Source organism: Python bivittatus, unplaced genomic scaffold (assembly GCF_059951505.1).
Source record: "Python bivittatus isolate LINGU-HERP-01145 unplaced genomic scaffold, Pbiv_v1 ctg000580_np1212, whole genome shotgun sequence".
NCBI classification, from domain to species: Eukaryota; Metazoa; Chordata; class Lepidosauria; order Squamata; family Pythonidae; genus Python; species Python bivittatus.
In genome coordinates, this window is record NW_028277087.1 from 10,222,951 (window position 1) to 10,241,893 (window position 18,943).

The 18,943-nt window shown below is 40.2% G+C and overlaps 1 protein-coding gene across 2 annotated transcripts; it reads left to right on the forward strand.

Moving 5' to 3' along the window:
* Window positions 1–71: 71 nt before the first annotated feature.
* On the forward strand, window positions 72–18,896 carry HAUS8 (HAUS augmin like complex subunit 8). 2 transcript variants are annotated; one of them, XM_025169340.2, is made up of 11 exons: window positions 72–167; window positions 419–468; window positions 721–776; window positions 1,784–1,883; window positions 3,803–3,886; window positions 4,526–4,596; window positions 6,701–6,775; window positions 6,885–7,043; window positions 11,055–11,196; window positions 12,430–12,571; window positions 15,341–18,896. In XM_025169340.2, the coding sequence occupies exons 2-11, from the start codon at window positions 438–440 to the stop codon at window positions 15,459–15,461; spliced, it is 981 nt and encodes a 326-aa protein (XP_025025108.1). In that variant the 5' UTR covers window positions 72–167; window positions 419–437; the 3' UTR covers window positions 15,462–18,896. The 2 variants fall into 2 exon arrangements, with proteins under 2 accessions (XP_025025108.1, XP_007432526.1); XM_007432464.4 differs by having other exon boundaries at window positions 136–326.
* Window positions 18,897–18,943: the final 47 nt, after the last annotated feature.

An 18,943-nucleotide genomic window follows, 5' to 3' on the forward strand; every position in this document is an offset into this window, starting at 1 on the left:
CCTCGCTATTACAGCTACTAGGGCGGAGAAGTTACTAAGACGAGAGCGGCATTCTGCGCATGCGTCACGCCCCGCCGCCGACCGAACCCCGAGTGAGCCGGAAGTGAGAATTTCCTGCTGCGAAATGAAGTGACAGAGAGATGAATGAACCGAGACACTCCCTGAAAGTGGGTCGCTCTAGCTTCGATGCTTCCGCCTTTCGGGAGGCTCAGGGTGGCCCCTTCCAACTGGGCGCCGGGGCGCATGCGCATGGGTTTATTTGTTTGATAGGTGGGGAAGTCGTGAATTTGTTCGACGGAAATGGCGGGAAAGGCGCCGCTCGGCGGGTGAGGAGTGGAGAGAAGGACAGACGGCGGCAGTGGGTGGGTTTGGGTTTTGATTTTGATTTTCCTTCACCCAAGTTCATTTGTCTTTCTAGGGAGCCTGGCACGACTGAGATGGAGACGGGTGCCCGACCGAAACAGAGAGGTAAGTAGTGGCATTGGAGAGTAGATATAGTGGTCACAACCAGCAGCTAATCCGCTGCACATCGTGTGTTTACACATAATTTATATAGGACAGGAGTCGTTCTGTGGAGCCAAGAGTGGTTTGTGCTTGGTCTCAACACTGTTCCCATAAAGTTTTCCCGAGTCTCTGGAAAAGCTGGTTCTCTCATGGTTAGTAATAGCAAAAAATGCAAATTTCATCTAATTGTTTCTCTTGCTTTTTTTCCTTTGTTAGGGGGAAGAATTGTGCCATCCCGTTACCTGCAGTATGATAAAAAAGCAACTGGAAAGGTGAGGTCTGCATTTGTTGTTGTTGTTTAGTCGTTAAGTCGTGTCCGACTCTTCGTGACCCCATGAACCATATCGCGCCAGGCCTTCCTGTCCTTCACTGCCTCCCTGAGTTGGCTCAGTTTCATGCTCATTGCTTCGGTGATGCTATCTAACCATCTCATCCTCTGCCGTCCTCATGAGGTCTGCATTACAAACACATTGTTCTATAGCAGTGTTTTTCAAACTTGGCAACTTTAAGATGTGTGGGCTTTAACTCCCAGAATTCCCCAGCCAGCATGAAAAACACTGCTCTATAGCTTTCTGGTAATATAGGAGGAGAATTGTGTTAGTTTCTGGCCTATCTGCTAATTTTGTTTAAAAATGAGAATTTCAAGTTGCTGCTTTTTTATTTTAAGGGAACTTTTAACTAACTAATGCCCTGTTAAGTTTTAAGTGCTATCTTTTTTATTGCAGTGCTAATATCACCTGATAACAGGTTTCAATTTTGTTTATCATTGTTATCTGAGTGAATGAATGAAAGACTTTTATTGTCATGTCTATTAGATTGTGAGCCTGCAGGAACAAACTGTTTTATCTTTTAATTTGTATACAGCAGAACATGACAGGGAATTCATAAATAATACTGAGAGAAAAATAAATGACTACTTCAGAGAGGCAACATTTAGGGACAGCTTTGTTCTAGTGGATGCAAAAGTAAAAAAATGTTATGAAGGACCTGTTTTGTTTTATGTATACAAAGTATTAATGCAACTATATCATATATGACATTTTTATAACAAAAAAGATAAGGAAAGTTAAGCCCATGAAGCTGAATACTACCTTAGGAAAAAACCCTCTTTATATCAATGCATTTTCCCATTATATTATAAACAGGTTAGGATGGTAGTACAAGGCTCAGATTTGTTTTGATAACCACCTGAAATGTAAAAACAACTGTTTTTCCCAAACAGTAGCAATCAAATAAGAGCGAATTGCTTAATTTCAACATGTATATATTTAACTGGCAGGGCACTTCAAACACCAATTTGTCCCTTGCAAAAGGTCTAGGAAATGTTGGATCTCCAAAGAGACCATCTGTTCAGTTTCAGAAATACAAGACTTCAGTAGGTAAGTTTTGGCTTTACACAGCCCAGAAGTCTTCCTTGCATTTTTTACCAAATGTCTACAGTGGGAGCTTCCTAGCTCTGAGGAACCCTAGTAGTTGTGGAATATTCAGAGAAGCATTCTGAAGAACTTTTAGCTACCCTGTGGTCCTCCGGCCTTAGATGTAAGTTCCTAGAAGTTGTTGCCAGATTATAACCTTCAGTGTGATGAATGAGAAAGGATTATTTCCTGTGATACTTTTGAATTATACTAAATCAGTTTAGCACAGTCCTAGTCTTACTCACTTTTTTGGAGGTTGGAGCTTGGCAACTGTGTAATGGCCAGATGTGGCTCTCTTAATGCAAAAGGTTATGCATCCCTGACTTAGAGGTTTCTTTGTGAATTTTGCTAGATGGATTGAATTCGACTATTGCTATGTATATGGAGTGTATACCTAACAGTCCCTGGAGGTGCCAGATGCAAAAGTAGTTCAGTATTCTGTAGCAGGGTTGGCTATATTTTGGGAAAGCTTGTCTGCTATTATTATTTTTGACTGATGGAGTATTTGGGGGGCTCCTGGTGGCAATATTTTGGCAAGAGTGGAAGATGAACATAATAGTGAATCTGCCCAGTAAGGGGTTATATATAATCCTGGAATTCATTTTTGAACATACTTGAAAATTGTTCATTTGCAGCAAACATTGGACTCTCTTTCCTTAGGTTTAATTTAGCCTGCAGAGATTCTCTTTTTGTCCAGTGCAGTTAGTAAGGACCTATTCACTTCTGAACCTCTCCACACTTTTCCTGGGCCTCCTGGGTGCTCTTATCTCTGAGGAAGTATTCACCTGCTAGGATTTAAAGCAGTTTTGATTGTGGGCAGTGGGAGCTATTCTAAAACTTCATTGCAATATATGGTGGTTTTTAGAGAGGAACGTTGTGGAGACCCTACCCAATTCTACAAACATTACTTGAAAAGTCACCCCTTTTATGTCATAATTTCAGAGGAGCTTCTTTTAAAGCTTAATTCCAGGATATTTTTATGGAAGGCACTAATAGAAAGAGTATATGCTCCCTTCTCAGCTGAGCTCCCCACTTGAAATTTATACTCTCACAGCAGTAGGTTTTAAAATACAGTGGTACCTCCACTTATGAATGCCCCTACTTACGAAAATTTCGAGATACGATCAGCTCCGGCCCCAAAAATTTACCTCTACTTACGAACTGGCCTCGACTTACGAACCGGATCCGCGGCCATTTTCCGCCCGTTCCACGTGGTCCGCGGCCATTTTTCCTCCCGTTCCACGTGGTCCGCGGCCATTTTTCCTCCCGTTCCACGTGGTCCGCGGCCATTTTTCCTCCCGTTCCACGTGGTCCGCGGCCATTTTTCCACCCGTGCCACGTGGTCCACGGCCATTTTCCGCCCGTGCCACGTGGTCCGCAGCCATTTTCTGCCCGTTCCACATGGTCCGCGGCCGTTTTTCCGCCCTGCCGCGTGGTCAGTGGTCGTTTTTCCGCCCCTGACGCGTGGTCCGCGGACACCGGAATGGATTAACGGTAATTATATTGAACCTTATGGGAAAATTTACTTCGACTTGCGACCAACTCGACTTGCGATCAGAGTCACAGAACGGATTAAGTTCATAAGTAGAGGTACCACTGTAGTCTAGTCTCTATTAAAATAGATACTAATGGATATGTGTGCCTGAGAAAGAAAGACAGAATGTGGGGATAGGTATGAAAAATTGTATTAAAAGTCATATGGTGCAGTAGGGTGTCAACGTCCACTTGAGTCAGTAGCTAATCCACTGCTGGGATGCGACCCCCCAACTTTCTTGGAGTCAGTTCAACCCTTTGGTTGAAAATAGGTTCCCTACCTTGGTCTAGTTAAATTAATCAGAATCCCAGCTGGGGAAAAAAACCTTTTCTTCGCCCTTTTTCTGCAGAAATTACGCCTGGTGTATTACAGTCAACTTTTCTGGACAGCCATGAGAGTTCTCGACCTGAATTGGAGGTTTCGGCTATTAATGGTACGTGTGCTTTTAAGCTGTATACTTGAATGTAAGCATAGTTGCAGATAAGATAGGCTTATGATTTTACTGCAAAAGTCCTGCAGAAATCTATTTTTAAATTGAATTGTAGGCACCCAAGATTACATGTTTTAATGTAGCAAGATTCTTTAAACTGAATGGTGCTATGTAGATCAAATCTAAATGAGCTGTTTGGATCAATTAATATTTGTTTTTCTTACTTAGCCACTCTGGGGGACTGCTGGTAAAACTAACATGACTTTGCATCCCTGAGTTTTGCCTTTAACTACAATTGGCAATATGGAATCCAGTTCATATCCTTTCTTTTTAAATATATCTCCATCTTCCTGTTTTTTTCTGAAAGATTTGATGGTTCCTATGCCTTTTTTAAAAAGTTATGGTGAAAGGATTTCTGTAAGCACAGCCTACTGAACAACATGGAATATGAGTGCCTGTTGGAATTCCCTCCATGTTGTTAAAATGCCAAAGATCCTGTTTACTATAAGGCACCCTTCAACATTTTTAAGGCAAAAATTTCTCCCCATAGATTCTCAGTAAGTAGCTGAAAAATATTAGGACACAGGTAACTGACCTCATTCCTTTATATTCATCTGTCTTTGACTGCCTTTTTATTTTTAGAAAAAAGCCACTATAAGACACCAGTTTCAAAGCTCAATATAAAAGGCTCTTCCAAAAAAAAGCAGATCTCGGTAAGTAAAGCAACTTAATTGTTTGCTGCAAAGTGAACCTTGAATGAATAATTCTGAGCAATAGGGACCATGTTCCAAGACTTCCTATTGCAGCTCTTGGTGCAGGAATCAGAAGAATTCTTTCTTGGGGCTCTGCTTTCATATGCCAACTACTGTGTTTGTGATAATGGCAGACATTTCACATTGTTCTTCTAGAGACTCCTTCAGTTACTCAGTGCCATATGAGGCATTTATTCTATATAGTTCGTGAGGAGAAATATTGCTGCAGCAGGTATATGTTGGCCATTAACCTAGATGCTTAGTTGGGTTTGGACTATTGCAATGTGCTGTATAAGGGGCTGCCTTGAAGACCATTTGGAAGTTGCAGCTGCCCCAGAATGCAGCAGCATGGACATGCCACAATATACCTGTGTAACACCTCTGTTTTGTGAGCTGCACCGGTTACTAGTATGTGCAAAAAGGTGCTGGTTATCACCTATAACATGGCATAGGGTGAGGTTATATGAGAGACTATCAATCTTCCATAGTTTCTGCCATGCTTTGGGTTCCATTGATCAAACAGTGATACCTGATAGGACCCAAGAAGCAGGCCTTCTCTGTCATGTCATCTGCCTTCTGGAATGACATTCCCCCAAAGATCTGTTTGGTCTCTACCCTGACCTCAATGAGCCCTTAAAACTTGGCTCTTCCTCAGGACTTGGGCTAGAGCAGGGTTCCTCAACTTTGGTGACTTGAAGATGTGTGGACTTCAACTCCCAGAATTCCCCAGCCAGCCATGCTGGAATTCTGGGAGTTGAAGTCCACACATCTTCAAGTCGCCAAAGTTGAAGAACCCTGGGCTAGAGTATGTAGCAGACCCATTATAGGATGATTGGTTTATTGGATTCTGTTGTTGTGCCTTGTTCTTTCCTGAGTTTTGTTTGTCACTGATTTACATTGTTTCATATTGTATACTACCCAGAATCATAATGGAGTCAAGCAACCTATGAATCTAATAAATAAAAGGGGAAATGTCAAATTAATAGAGGCTACCTTGTTATAATGTTGATAAACAATAGTAATAGTCTTCCCGAAACCAGCTGCTCTGGGATATTCACTTATTAGGCTGAATAGGCCTTTGGTGTGTCTCAGTGGGCCATGTAAATGGTGACCAGGTATTTTAGCCTCTGGTGCATATTGAAAAAGGAGAACTATATCAGACTTACTACTTTTTAAAATAGTATGATCACTACAATGTCCATATTGATCAAAAGAATTAATAAAGACATGTAAGCCACATTCACTGTGCTTTATGAATTTTATGTCTCTCTAAATATTTAAGTATTGTTCCTCTGACTGCTGGAAAAATAAGATTTAATAAAATTAATGTCATATTTCAGGTTGTATGCTTAAAGGCTGTATAAATTTGTTATGACAAATGGACCAATAATATCCAAAGTATTTTACTGATTTTTGTGTAACAAACATATCACCATTCTCTGTGCCCAGGAGTTGATGAGCATGTCTGCAAGGAGTAACAGGCAGAAAGGAAGGAGATCAGGCTATGGAGTTAAAATTGAGCCAAGTGAGCTAGGAACTTAGCAGGCCTTTTCTTTTCTTGCCAAATAAAATGAGTACTTAATCCAGCTCAGCGTCACGTACCTGACTAGCAGAAGCTTTTCAGATTTCAGAGATAATTTTTTCAGCCTTATCTAGAGATGGAGGGGTTAAATATAGGCGGTTTTGCATACAAAGCATGTACTCTACCATTACATTTCTGAGATCACATTAACTCCAGATTCTAACCAAGGATGATTATTCAGTATCTCTAACAAGAAAACCCTCAAATTTTGAGGGGGAATATTGAACCCAGAGTGGGCAAGGGCATGCTACATTAAGTGATACAGCAGTAAGGGAGAATAGGGGAAACAGTATGAAAAGGCTGGTTTCTTAGGCTAAAACGTCTTTTGATAATCTTCCTATTCCTGAAAAATCAGTAATGGCATATCTACCATGGGTTAACCTGAGTTTCCTTCTCTGGAGCCATTGGGAAATAGTCACAGTCCTGTTGTGTGACCACTTTTTTGTCTACGCACTTCAATGAATATCTCTGCTTCCTTATTAGATATCCTCTGATTCAGATGATCTGATTGGGATGCTGGACTCTCAGATGCTGCTGTTAACTTATGCCTCCATAAAGGTAATAAGTCAACTGCCTAAGTACAAGACTTCTTTAAAGAAAAATTAAACACATTTTTTTGGAAATACCTTGACATAGTTTTGAATCTAGAGATGCTCTATTGTAACAGATGGAGAAAAACCTTGCCCTTCTGGAGGGGAAAGCTGAAAGAAACTTGTTAATGCTCTGTGAGGAAGTGGGGAAACTTCAGAGGAATGCACATGAAAAGAAGCATAAGCTGCAGCATCTGAAGAAAGAGACTGAGCTTTCTGAAGCACTAGAGAGACAGGTTTGCTTAGTTTTACATAATATATGTGGAATAGATTGAAAACATCAAAATTAATTTAAAATGTCTACCAAATATCTACCAATAGCTTCTTAAGCAAAGCTTGGATTTGGGAAGTATACAAAGCATTTCTAATCAAGTTACTTTTCTATAAATGGATAGATAATACATCCTTGCATTATACTGCAAGCATAACAAATACAGGTATCTCCCTTTTTTTTTCTTATTCCGGACTTCTGTCAGTTCATTATTTTTTAGTTTTTTTCGTTATTATTTGAGGGCTTTTACTAAATTGGTGCTATAGCTAAATCAAAATATATATACAGGTAGTCCTATGCTAATAGGGACCAGAAACTCCATCATTAAGCAACACAGTCATAAGTTGAAAAATCATGTGACTGTGCTGCTTGGCAATGGCAATTCCAGTTGCTGTTGTTCAGCAAGGACTTCACATGGCTGCGATTTGTGACTTCTTACTGGCTTCCCCATTGACCTTGCTTGTTGGAAGCCAGCAGGGAAGGTCACAACTTGCAATCATGTGGCCGTGGGATGCTATGATGTCCGTAAGTATGAAGTATGGTTGTAACTACCACTTGTTCAGTGTCATTGTAAGTTCGAACAGTTGCTGAATGAGTGGTCATTAAATGAGGACCACCTGTACAGATCTAAATTTAGAACAAAACTAAAAATAGGCCTGTAAGACAGGAGAGTGGAAGCAAAAAACTGGAGTAAGGTTAGTTGAATAATAGGATAAGTTTTAAATAACTTGGGGCTGAGCTGATTTCCAAGTGTTCTTGCGTGGGCAGAAAAAACGGGTATAGGTATCAGGGAGCTCTTCTGAACTCTGTGGTCTGATAGTCCATGGCTTCTGCAAGCAAACTGAGTTACAGTATGGGCCATTATAGAACTCAAGGAGATGCAGCCAGTTATTGTTTTTATAAACCACCTTTGCATAAAAGATGGAGATCCACATACCTTACCACAGCAAGTAACAATAATAAAATACACTATAAAATATATCAGTTGGGGACCCAGTTTTACAAGTAACAATTAAAAGAGATGGAGAAATGTTCAGCCTAAGAAGAAATGTTATTGCCCAGGTTTGAAATACATGCAGGGTACTGTGCAAAAGATGGAACAATCATGTTCTGTTTTATTTCAGAAGGCTAATGTGAACCAGTAGATGAAATCTGAATGAAAACAGATTTTTGGCTAAACACTGAGATAAACTAGTTCAACCTTTCTCATCCTGGAGACCTCCAGATGTGCTAGGTTTCAGTTCCCATTCTACCCTGCCAGTAGAGACAAGGTCATTGCCCTAAGCCAATTTAAGATCTTTGTCTCCAGTAACCACACTAACCACAAAAGGCAACAGGGTGCGTTTCAATAACAGTTTTGTATGCCTGTAGATTCTACAACTGTCTCTTTAATATACCTCTCAGTTCCAGCACAAACTGCTCTACAATTTATTGTTCTGCTTTCTCAATTGGAGTAAAAACAAAGTATCTGTGTCTTAATTGGGGCTACTAGGAATATGTCTTATCCTTTTGTTCTAGAGAGGATGTGTGTTCAGGTTAGTACAGGAAAGGTTGAGCACAGAAAGTCAATTCAGAATGGCAACTGAACTATTGAATCTCACCATTCATTGGTACCCCTCTACTCCACACAGTGTTCCTACTCTTGTGCTTGTTTAAATGCAATTTGCCACAGGAGGGAAGGCCCCAAGACTACTTCTGCGAAGTAGTTTACGCTGTAGAGTTGGGTATGCAAGTCACCACTGATATCTGACCAGAAGTGGTTTGTGTCACAGCGTTTATTGCACACCTTCCCCACCCCAGTGCATTTTATTATCCTCAGTCTTTGGATCCTAATGTCCAGAATTTATGCATATCTCTGGCTCAATCATCTTTTCTGGATACTTCAGTCTTCCCTCCCAGTTCTCACTCAGGCATCTCACACCAGCAAAACACAACTTGTAATAATTGCTTTTGTTCGGTTACAGGTTAAACACATAATAGAAAATTAGATTTATAATCCTGAATTTTGTCTCTAATTGTTCTTACTTAAGAATGATTAAAATAGAGTCTGTATGGAGATTTACTGATGGGTGCAGGTGTAAGAAGAACTGTTGACCAGTCATGCTTCTCACCTGCTGAGATAAAAACTGATGAGAAGATGTTAGGAGTGAGTATATTGTTGAAGAGAAAGTTGAAAATGGAGCTGAATGAAGAATTGAATTATCCATTTTTGGTCCTTGTACTAACTATTCAGCAGAACAGTGTGCTGGACTCTTATCAGCAATTTTTAATAAATCTTATCTAGACATTATTACCATTTTATTCCCTGTTTGGAAGGGAGACATTGAATCAACTTGTTTTCTTTTGATCTCTGGAACAGTATCTTCAGATAACAATATTCCATAAAATTTTTATCAGAATTAGTGTTTTGGTTTTTGATCATTTTGATCTTTTATGTTCTCTGCCATTCTATGCTCATCTTTGATGGTCTGGAATGAAGTGTCTTCCTGTTCTGGCACAACTCCTTTCATTAGTCATGTTTGCAAATGAACAGATCATTCTAGCATGATTTTTTTCATTAAGCTGACCCTGAGTCATATAGTAAATAAACACTCTCTTTTTACAAAGGTTACTTTCTGTTCAGACATTTTACATTGCTGATCCTGCACTCAATGGTAGGTTCGGCTAAATGACCTTGGTTCTACCTCTGATTCTATGACTATTTAAAGCAAACACGGTGATTAAACATGAAGTGTTCTCTCAGGAAAACTGAAAACACTACACATCATAGCATGATCATAGCTATTATGAAAACTAGTATTCACTCAGTAAGTAGGGAGATGTTCTTGCTGCTGAAGCAATAGGCAAGGTACTTTTTCCCTGCTATTACAGGCAGTCCTCAACTTATGACAATTGGGACCGGAAGAATTGTGGTCGTAAAGTGCAACAGCATTGCTTAGCGACACCAATTCCTGCAGTCCTGGTTGCTGTCGTTAACTGAATCACACAGTTGTTTGGTGAGGCAACTTATTTATTTATTTATCATATTTATATAGCCACCCATCTCACACAAGGTGACTCTGGGCAGCGTACAAGAATTAAAAAAAAATACATAAAAACAATTGCACACAAAAAACTGTAAAAACACACAGAATAGAAGGGGATAAAATTAATAAGGGAGCCATCATAAAATCTCCCTGGTCCCCTGAGAGCTCCAGGCCCGATCACATAGCCAGGTCTTGAGGGAGTTGCAGAATGTTAAGAGGGATGGAGCTAATCTGACCTGGGGGGAGAAGATTCCACAAGGCGGGCACCACGGCAGAGAAGGCCCTCCCTGCCGTGGTGCCTGCCAGCTTCCCACAATCAAGTCAGTGGGGAAGCCGGCAGGCAGGTAAGTGGCTGCTGCCAGGTGGAGGACAGTGCAAGGGGGTGTGTGAGAGGCATGGGTTGGGAAGGGTGTGTGAGGGTTGCATGAGAGGCACAGGTCAGGGAGGGTGTGCGTGAGAGACGCAGCAAGGGTCAGGGAGGGTGCACAAATGGCTGGCGCAGCACGAGTGCAGAGGGGCTGGGGGAAGATGTGTGGGTAGGGGGGACTTACACAGCAACTTGCAACTTTCCCTGCCAGCTTCCCTGTTGACGTTCTGGGGAAGCCAGCAAGGAAGGTTGCAAATGGCAATCACATGATCGCAGGGTGCTGCAACCAGTTGTAAGTGTGAACTGGTTGCCAAGCACCCAGATCACAATTACGTGACTATGGGGGTGCTGGGACAGACAGAACTCTGAGGACTGGTCGTAACTACCATTCATTCAGTGCCGTCATAACTTTGTACAGTCACTGAACGAATGGTACTAGGTTGAGGACTACCTGTTCAGTTGTAATGAAATTTGTTGTTGAAAAGTATTGTAGAGAACTATACATAGTTTTAGTTTCATTTGCCTCCTATGACTAATTTGCATGATCTATCTTTCTTCCCTGCTCCATACACTTGGTTTCCAGCTTGAAATACTTGGACCTGTTTCTGAACAATGTGCACAGTTTAGGGAGGAGTATAAGCACTTTGCCACAGCCCTGGACACAACAAGGCATGAACTGCCCCTGAAGGATATCTATGTAGAAGAAAACATGGGCCAGTATCTAGGTACGGAAATGCCATAATGATATATCTGTTATTAAATAGATGGGCATTCTGTGGCTCATGGATAAGCCCTGGCAGCTGATTGGTGGTCTTTTGAGAAATGCTTTTGTATTGGAGAAGTTTTTGAATGGGTCCTGTACATGTATGAATGCATGTGCATCTTGAATTCTACTATCTGGTGACTTACCATATTTTATTGCTTAGGTGGTAGTGAGCCTCATGCTAACAGAAATTTTGAGCCTCTCGACAATCCAGTTTTGCAGAAAGGGACATGAAACTTTGTAAAAGTTTATACATTATACAACCCATCAAAATCTTATGTCTGAATTGAATAAGTCATTCTGTTTCCGTTAGTCAATACAGAGAGATTTTTGTGGCGGTAAGCCCCACCCTCAAAATTTCCTGTCTTTTGAAATCTCAGTAGATACTGCTTATGAATTTTCAAATAACTGAAATTGCACCTTTCAAGATAGTTTTGGACACTTATATGCCCACCTGCATGAATAATAGGAAACAGCTTTATACTAAGTTAGGTTATTTTTTATCTTGCTCCTAGAGTTGGGAACACACTGGGCTGAAACGTAGTTTGGTAGCTTGCGGCTCAGTGTATTTTATGAGCGGAGCCAGCGTGGTTAGTTTGTGGTTTGGAGTACTATGGCCTTAGGCAATTAAGTTAATTTGGATACCCATGGTTAATCAAATCATGTGTTAATGTGCATATGAATATAGAAAGTGATTCTCTGTAGTTTACCTTCAATTCTTAACTTGTATTTTGCCTGGTGCTTCCTGTTTAAAGAAGCTAGTCTGGAGCCTTTTGCATGCAAAAGTGCTCGGTGATAAATATGTATGTGTTATAAGTGCCTTTCCAGTGATGATTCCTCTATAATAAAAAATCTTTACTTCAGGAGCCCCTGTTGGAGTTTACCTTATCTGCGTCTTTTACTGCTGTTATACTATACAATAGTATGAGTTATCTTTGATATTATCTAAGATATAGTATTATACAGTAGTATGAGTTATCTTAGATATTTTACAAATATTTGACAAATAAAACATATTTTTAACGGCCTGAAAGGAAAAAGTTTTCCCACTGGATTACATGGAGGCAAATCTTATTGAGTAGGAAAGTTATCCTTCACAAGGCAGCCAGTTTAAACAAGGCAGCCAAGTTTGATTATTATCACCACTGTATGTTGTGTGAGCTAACAGCTGCATCTTTTGACTTTTATGAGATAGCTGATTTGCAGAAGAGCTTGGCTATGACTCAGAACGTTTTGAATGAAGCTCTACTACAGAACTTTGAAGAAAATGCCAAAGCGCTAAATGTCATGAGGAAGCTAGAGGAAGTATCCTTGAAGCTGGATGCAGAGTTGCCAAGGTACTTATAAAGGTGTAGAAGAATCTGTGTATTTTTCAAATGCAGAATATCTCCATGAAGTGATGATTACATGGTGATAACATATTTTGTTTCATAAATCTCATCTTTTATATTGAGAATAGAAATGTTGGAAGAACAAGACACATGTAGCTTCTATTTGGCCTTCTCCCCTTATTATCTTAGCTCCCTAACATGTTTTTACTGCCATCGTTTCTGTTAAAACAAGCCTTTTTCGTAAGATAACTTAGAATGATCCTTCAGTTGATTGAAACGAGAATTTAGACTGAAACAATTGCAAGTTCAAGTCTTCATTTGGGATTTAAGTAGGAATCCAAAATAGCGTTCAATGTATTGTCGAAGGCTTTCACGGCCGGCATACGATGGCTGGTGTGGGTCTTCCAGGGTGTGTGGCCGTGTTCTGGAAGTTTTGTTTCCTAACGTTTCGCCAGCACCTGTGACTCTGAAGATGCCGGTCACAGGTGCTGGCGAAACGTTAGGAAACAAAACTTCCAGAACACGGCCACACAGCCCGGAAGACCCACACCAGCAATCCAAAATAGCATTAGTGGTAATTAGAGATTGACTGATTAGGCTCTTTCGCCTGCACTCCTTCCACTGGCCTCCTAGACTGCTATGGCTTAGCCATGGCCTCCTACCAGCACACTTATCAGTTCATAGTTGCTATGAGATGCTTTCACATGGGAATACATTTGAAATTCTGAGAGAAGATGTACTCACAAAATAGCTGACATGGCAAATTTGCTTATTCATAAAATGGTTGCTAGGGTGGGCATGGTGAGTCACAAAACACCCATTTACTGGAAGATAATCCATCCCTTAGGATGCTCTCCACCATTCTAGGGGAACTCTTGTGGGCTCAGCATGAAATCAATGCATTTAATATAATTCATGCCTTATTTTGCAGCAAGTCAAGTTCTTATTTAATTTTTGTTATTTATAAAAAGAACCTTTAAAGATGGGGCAAAGAGCCTGTGGGGCCCAGCTGTAGTACCTGGGGATTTAATGGTACCCCTAGGCATTGTGCTGCCTGAACCCAAGCTAAATGAACTTTAAGTTTGTTCCAGCAGCCATGGTTTTAATTACTTTCACAAGTTCTTTTGAAGAAATTAGAAGTCTGTTCATCTAATTGGGCAGCACAGTTTTGTCCTGGTTCACTTCCTTCCTCCAAGACCAGTCCCAATTGGTGTTGATTGGGAGCAAGAGGTCCAGCCCACAGCTCCTCAGTTGTGGGGTACTGCAGGGTACCGCTCCTTTTTAACATCTACATGAAACCACTGGGTGAGATCATCTGCCACCATGGGGTGAGGTATCATCAGTATGCAGATGATACCCAATTATACATCTCCATCCTGGGTGACTTGAGTGATGCTATGACCACCCTTTCATGATGCCTGGAGGCTGTGGGGGTCTGGATGGGGCACAACAGGCTTCAGCTGAACCCTGGTAAGACGGAGTGGCTGTGGATTAGAAGCTCCTCTATATTCGGGGGTTTACCATCTTTGGTTCTGGATGGGGTTTCGTTGCCCAAGACAGACCCAGTGCGTAATCTGGGGGTCCTCCTGGACTCACGACTCCTGCTCAAGGAGCAGGTGGCAGTCATGGCCAGAAGGGCCTTTGCTCAGCTTCGTGTTATGTGCCAATTATGCCCCTTCCTGGATCAGGAGGCCCTCCGGTCAGTCACTCACTCCCTGGTCATCTCTCATTTAGACTATTGCAATGCGCTCTACATGGGGCTACCCTTGAAGTGTATCCGGAAGCTACAGCTTGTTCAAAATGCAGCTGCGTGGACCATCTTGGGTGCCCCAAGGATGGCACATGTAACACCTCTGCTGTGGGAGCTGCATTGGGTACCAGTTTGCTTCTGGGTCCAATTCAAGGTGTTGGTTATCACCTTTAAAGCCATATATGGCATGGGGCCAAGCTACCTGAAGGACCGCCTCGCCCCCACGATCTCAATCTGCCCCACCAGATCTCACAGGGAGGGCATGCTCCGGACCCCCTCAGCAAAAGAACTCTGACTAGCAGGGTCCAGAAGGTAGGCCTTCTCTGCTGTAGCCCCCACCCTTTGGAACATCTTGCCCCCAGAGGTGAGACAGGCCCCCTCACTCCCGGCCTTTCGGAGGGATTTGAAGACCTGGCTCTGCCATCTGGCCTGGGGTGGGGAGGGAGGTTGTCAGAAATGGGGTTGGCTAGCCCCCTAGAGGCCTAGTGTGGCTTCCATCGGCCTCTTGGATTTTTTTCTCTTCTTTCCATTTGTGTAGATGTGTTTGTCTTTTTATAAATTTTAATTATGTATTTATTTGTTTTAATTTGATGTAAACCACCCAGAGTCCCCCATTGCGGGGAGATGGGCAGGGATAAGTCTATTATAAATAAATAAATAAATAATAAATGGGTCCAGGTTACCTGAGAGACTGTCTCACCCCCATTACATCGACCTGTCCCACCTGGTCAGACAGAGAAGGCATGTTACAGATCCAGTTAGTGAGAGAATGTCGACTGACAGGTCCCAAGAGGAGAGCCTCCTCTGCCATTGACATCAGTTTCTTGGAAGATATTTATTATTTACATAGAAATTGTGTTGTAGTGTATTTTAATTAATACTTATTCTATTTTAATTAATATTTTTTACTGTAAAACGCCTAGAGTTGCTCTGTAGTGAGATGGGAGGTGACAAATTTGAAATATAAATAAATAAATAAAAATTGTTTCAACTAGTTTTTTCCCCTTCCCTTCTTTTCCCTATAGGACCTTTGCACATGTTGTGGACTTGTCTGCTGATGTGAGCAAAGAGGCCTCACTCCATTATCAGAAAGTGTGTGAAGACACCCTGGGTCTGGAAACCGTGAAGCAATTGTACTTTAGTTAGACCAAATCTATAGCTCTTGGTGGGTTGTCACTGAAACAGGAGGCTGGTCCTTCTGTTCTTTCATTTTCCTATTGGAGAAGGACTGAAATAGGTCACACCAGGTGGGGTAACATTTTCTTCTCTTGTTTGTTATGATTGCTTGAGAGGAGAGGATATTTTAAAGAGAAACTTGATTGTCTGACATGAAAACTGGATGTAATTGGAAAGGTACAAGAAAAAAGATGGCACAAGATGTGCTTTCTTCCCCTCATCCTTCTTGGTGCCATTTCAGCTAATGGAAACTAGGGTATATTTGCACTTTGGCAGTCTTTCACTTTTGTATTAAAACAATTTTCTCACTGCAAATCTGGTTACAGTAATCTTCATTGGAATAAGTTATTTCTTGCCCTGTAGAGATATTTTACAAATGTTAGCTTTTGAAGGAATGTTTTCAGAATAATTTGAAAAATGAACTTATACCTTGCCTGTAGTGTACAATTTGCAGCAGTCTTCAACAGGAATAATCAAAACAAACACAAAAGCTGATAATCATGGACCAAGCATGAGTAATAGTACAATTTCCAGGGGTTGTGGTGGTATATTTCTTGACTGCTAGTTCATTTACTATTGATCGTTGTTCCTAAAAGGCAGAAGTTATCTTCCACTTCAATATCTTGTCAGTTCCAAGGCTGGTATATGTTGTCATTTGTTTGGTCTTCCTTATGTTTAATCTCAGTTGTATTTATTCACTGTGTTCCTTGACTTTCACTGCTAGAACTTACAGATCGTTTGCATTTTTACACACCATAGTAGTGTCATCAAAATAGCACACATTATTCATGTTTAATTTTAAAAACATGCTAATCTTCTTCTAAGGCAGCTGCCCTCAATATGTATTCAGTATGTAGGCTGAATAAATAAGGAGAGAATATATAGCCTGGCCTTGGTTTTTTAACAATCTGAAGCCAGTCTGTTTCACTATATTCTGTCTGGACTGTGGCTTCTTGTCCTATGTACAGGTTTCATGTGCAGACAATGAGATGTTCTGGGATTCTCATTTTCCTAAGCACATTCCACAGCTTGACATGGTTGACACAATCAAAGGCCTTTCTATAATCAATAAACAATATTAACTTCTTTTTTATATACTTTGGCTTTCTCAATTATTCAGATTTTGTTAGCAATAATATCTCTTGTTCTTTGGCCTTTTCTAAACCAGCTTGAGAATCTGACATTTTCCTTTCCCTGTAGGGCTGTGATATACATTGGATATTCCTAAGCATTATTTTATTAGATTCTGAAACTGAGAATTTTATGTGATAGTTTGCACACTGTTAAGTCTGCTTCCTATGGTATTGGTATGTAGACTGAACTCTTCTACTCTATTGGCCATTGTTGTTATCCAGATTTGCTGGCAAAGTTTGATTAGAACCTTTATAGGTTCTTCTGCTTTGCATATTTCTGTAGATATTCCATTAATAGATAATAAGATCACAAGTCAGAAGGAAGTCCTCTTAGCACAGAACAATGTAAAATTTTTGTGAATAGGACTGAAAAAGATGACATAGCCAGAACAAAACCACAACGAAGTCTGAGCACTGATGGTATCAGTATTGAAAGAAGAGTTCCCTGTTTTATAAGGATACAATCTGAATTTGGTATGTGAGAAACACGAAGGAAAACCCAAAGCTATGAAAGTGAAAATAAAGCATGTAATGCTGAATCTCTAAGGAATAAGCTGGATGAATAGAAATGGGCTGCTTTAATTCAGATGACATATTGATGGTACAAATCCATATCAAAGAATGGAATGGCAATGATATTCAAAAAAGATGTAACAAAAATGTGTGTTTTTGCCAAAATAATTCTTTATTGCCAACACCGTGCTTCAAGTCTCTACATATGGATAGCAGCAGATGGACACTGAAATCAAATGAATGAAGAAACAGATGATAGAGGGATGCAATGGAGCCAGGACATTTCCAGGTGCAGACTTGGATAATCATTAATGTGTTAATCATTATGTTAAATGTATGCATTTAGAAAATTAAAGTAGGTTGCCAATAAAATATGTCCAGAAAACGTACGGAATTTAACTTATGGAATCTGAGGAGTTTTAAGAATGAAGAAACATTGTGAAAACCAAAGCAGAATATTTCAAGGTGGAAAAGATCAAGTGGCTTTCTGAACAAGCTATTAAGGTAGTCATGGAAAAAGGCAGAATGAAAGCCTTAAGCAACAACAAAGACATATGATGACTCACTGATTCTTTTGTTCATGTCCTATTTCTGTAGATGCACCATCAATTTCTGTAGCTTTCTGACCAGAGTGCTGATCTAACTTCATCTTATAATACTAGACGTTCTTGTAAGTAGGAAACATTTTCTTCAGTACATTGGAGGCTGACGTATCCACTATACAGAATTTCAGTATACTTCATCTTTGATATTCTTTGAATCAGTTACTTTCTGTCTACTGGCATCCTTTAGCTATCAATCTGAGGTTGGAACCACCTGAGTTTGAAGATGGGAAGACTTTCCTTGTAATGTCATTATAATACTGCTTCTTGTCTCTTCTAACAGTTCTTTGAAATTCTTTTGTTAAATTCCTTCTTTGTGTTTCTTGGCTTTTGCTTTTCTTCTTGGCAATTTCCACTATTCTAACATCTAGTTTGGGTTTTGTTTTGGTTTCTTTGGTCTTTGATGGTCATTTTTCACATCCTTAATAACTTCCTTGATTTCATTCCACAGTTCCTCTGGTTCCCTATTAATGTGGTTCAGGACTTCAAAACAATTCCTGATGTTCTCCTTAAAAATGTGGGTATATGCTCGAGATCATATTGTAGAAACTGTTTGCCTTTGTTCCTTGCTGCAGCTTAACTTGGAACTTGCACATGAGGAATTTGTGATCTGTTCCACAGCCAACCTCTGACCAGAACTTTGCTTTTATAACAACTCTTTCACCTCCTTGTATCAATAATCTAGTGAATTTGATTTCTGTGCACTCCATCTGGTGATGTGTATGTATATACTGTAGGTGTCATTTTGGTTGTTTGAAGGATGTGTTAACAATGAAGAAATCATTGGACTGGCAAAAATTGAGAAGTCATTCTGCTTCATTTCAGCTTCTTATGCCATACAGTATGTTTTTCTTATTATTATTTTTAACTTTGGCATACTAATCTTCAACCACAAACAGCTCATTCTGCTTGCATGTTTGATCAATTTCAGAATAAATTTGACCATAAAATTCATCAACTCCTGTGTAGTAGTTAGAGTATAAACTTGGATAAATGTCACATTATAAATGGTTGTCTGTAAAATTAATTGATATTATTCAGTTATTGACTGCATTGTATCTGAGTACTATATTTGGTATGTCCTTTCTATGAAAGCAACACTATTCCTTCTTTGCTTTTCATGTCCTGAGTAGTAAACAGTATGATCTGATTGAAAGTTTCCAATTCCAGTCTATTTCAATTTATTGATGCCTAAGATGTCAAT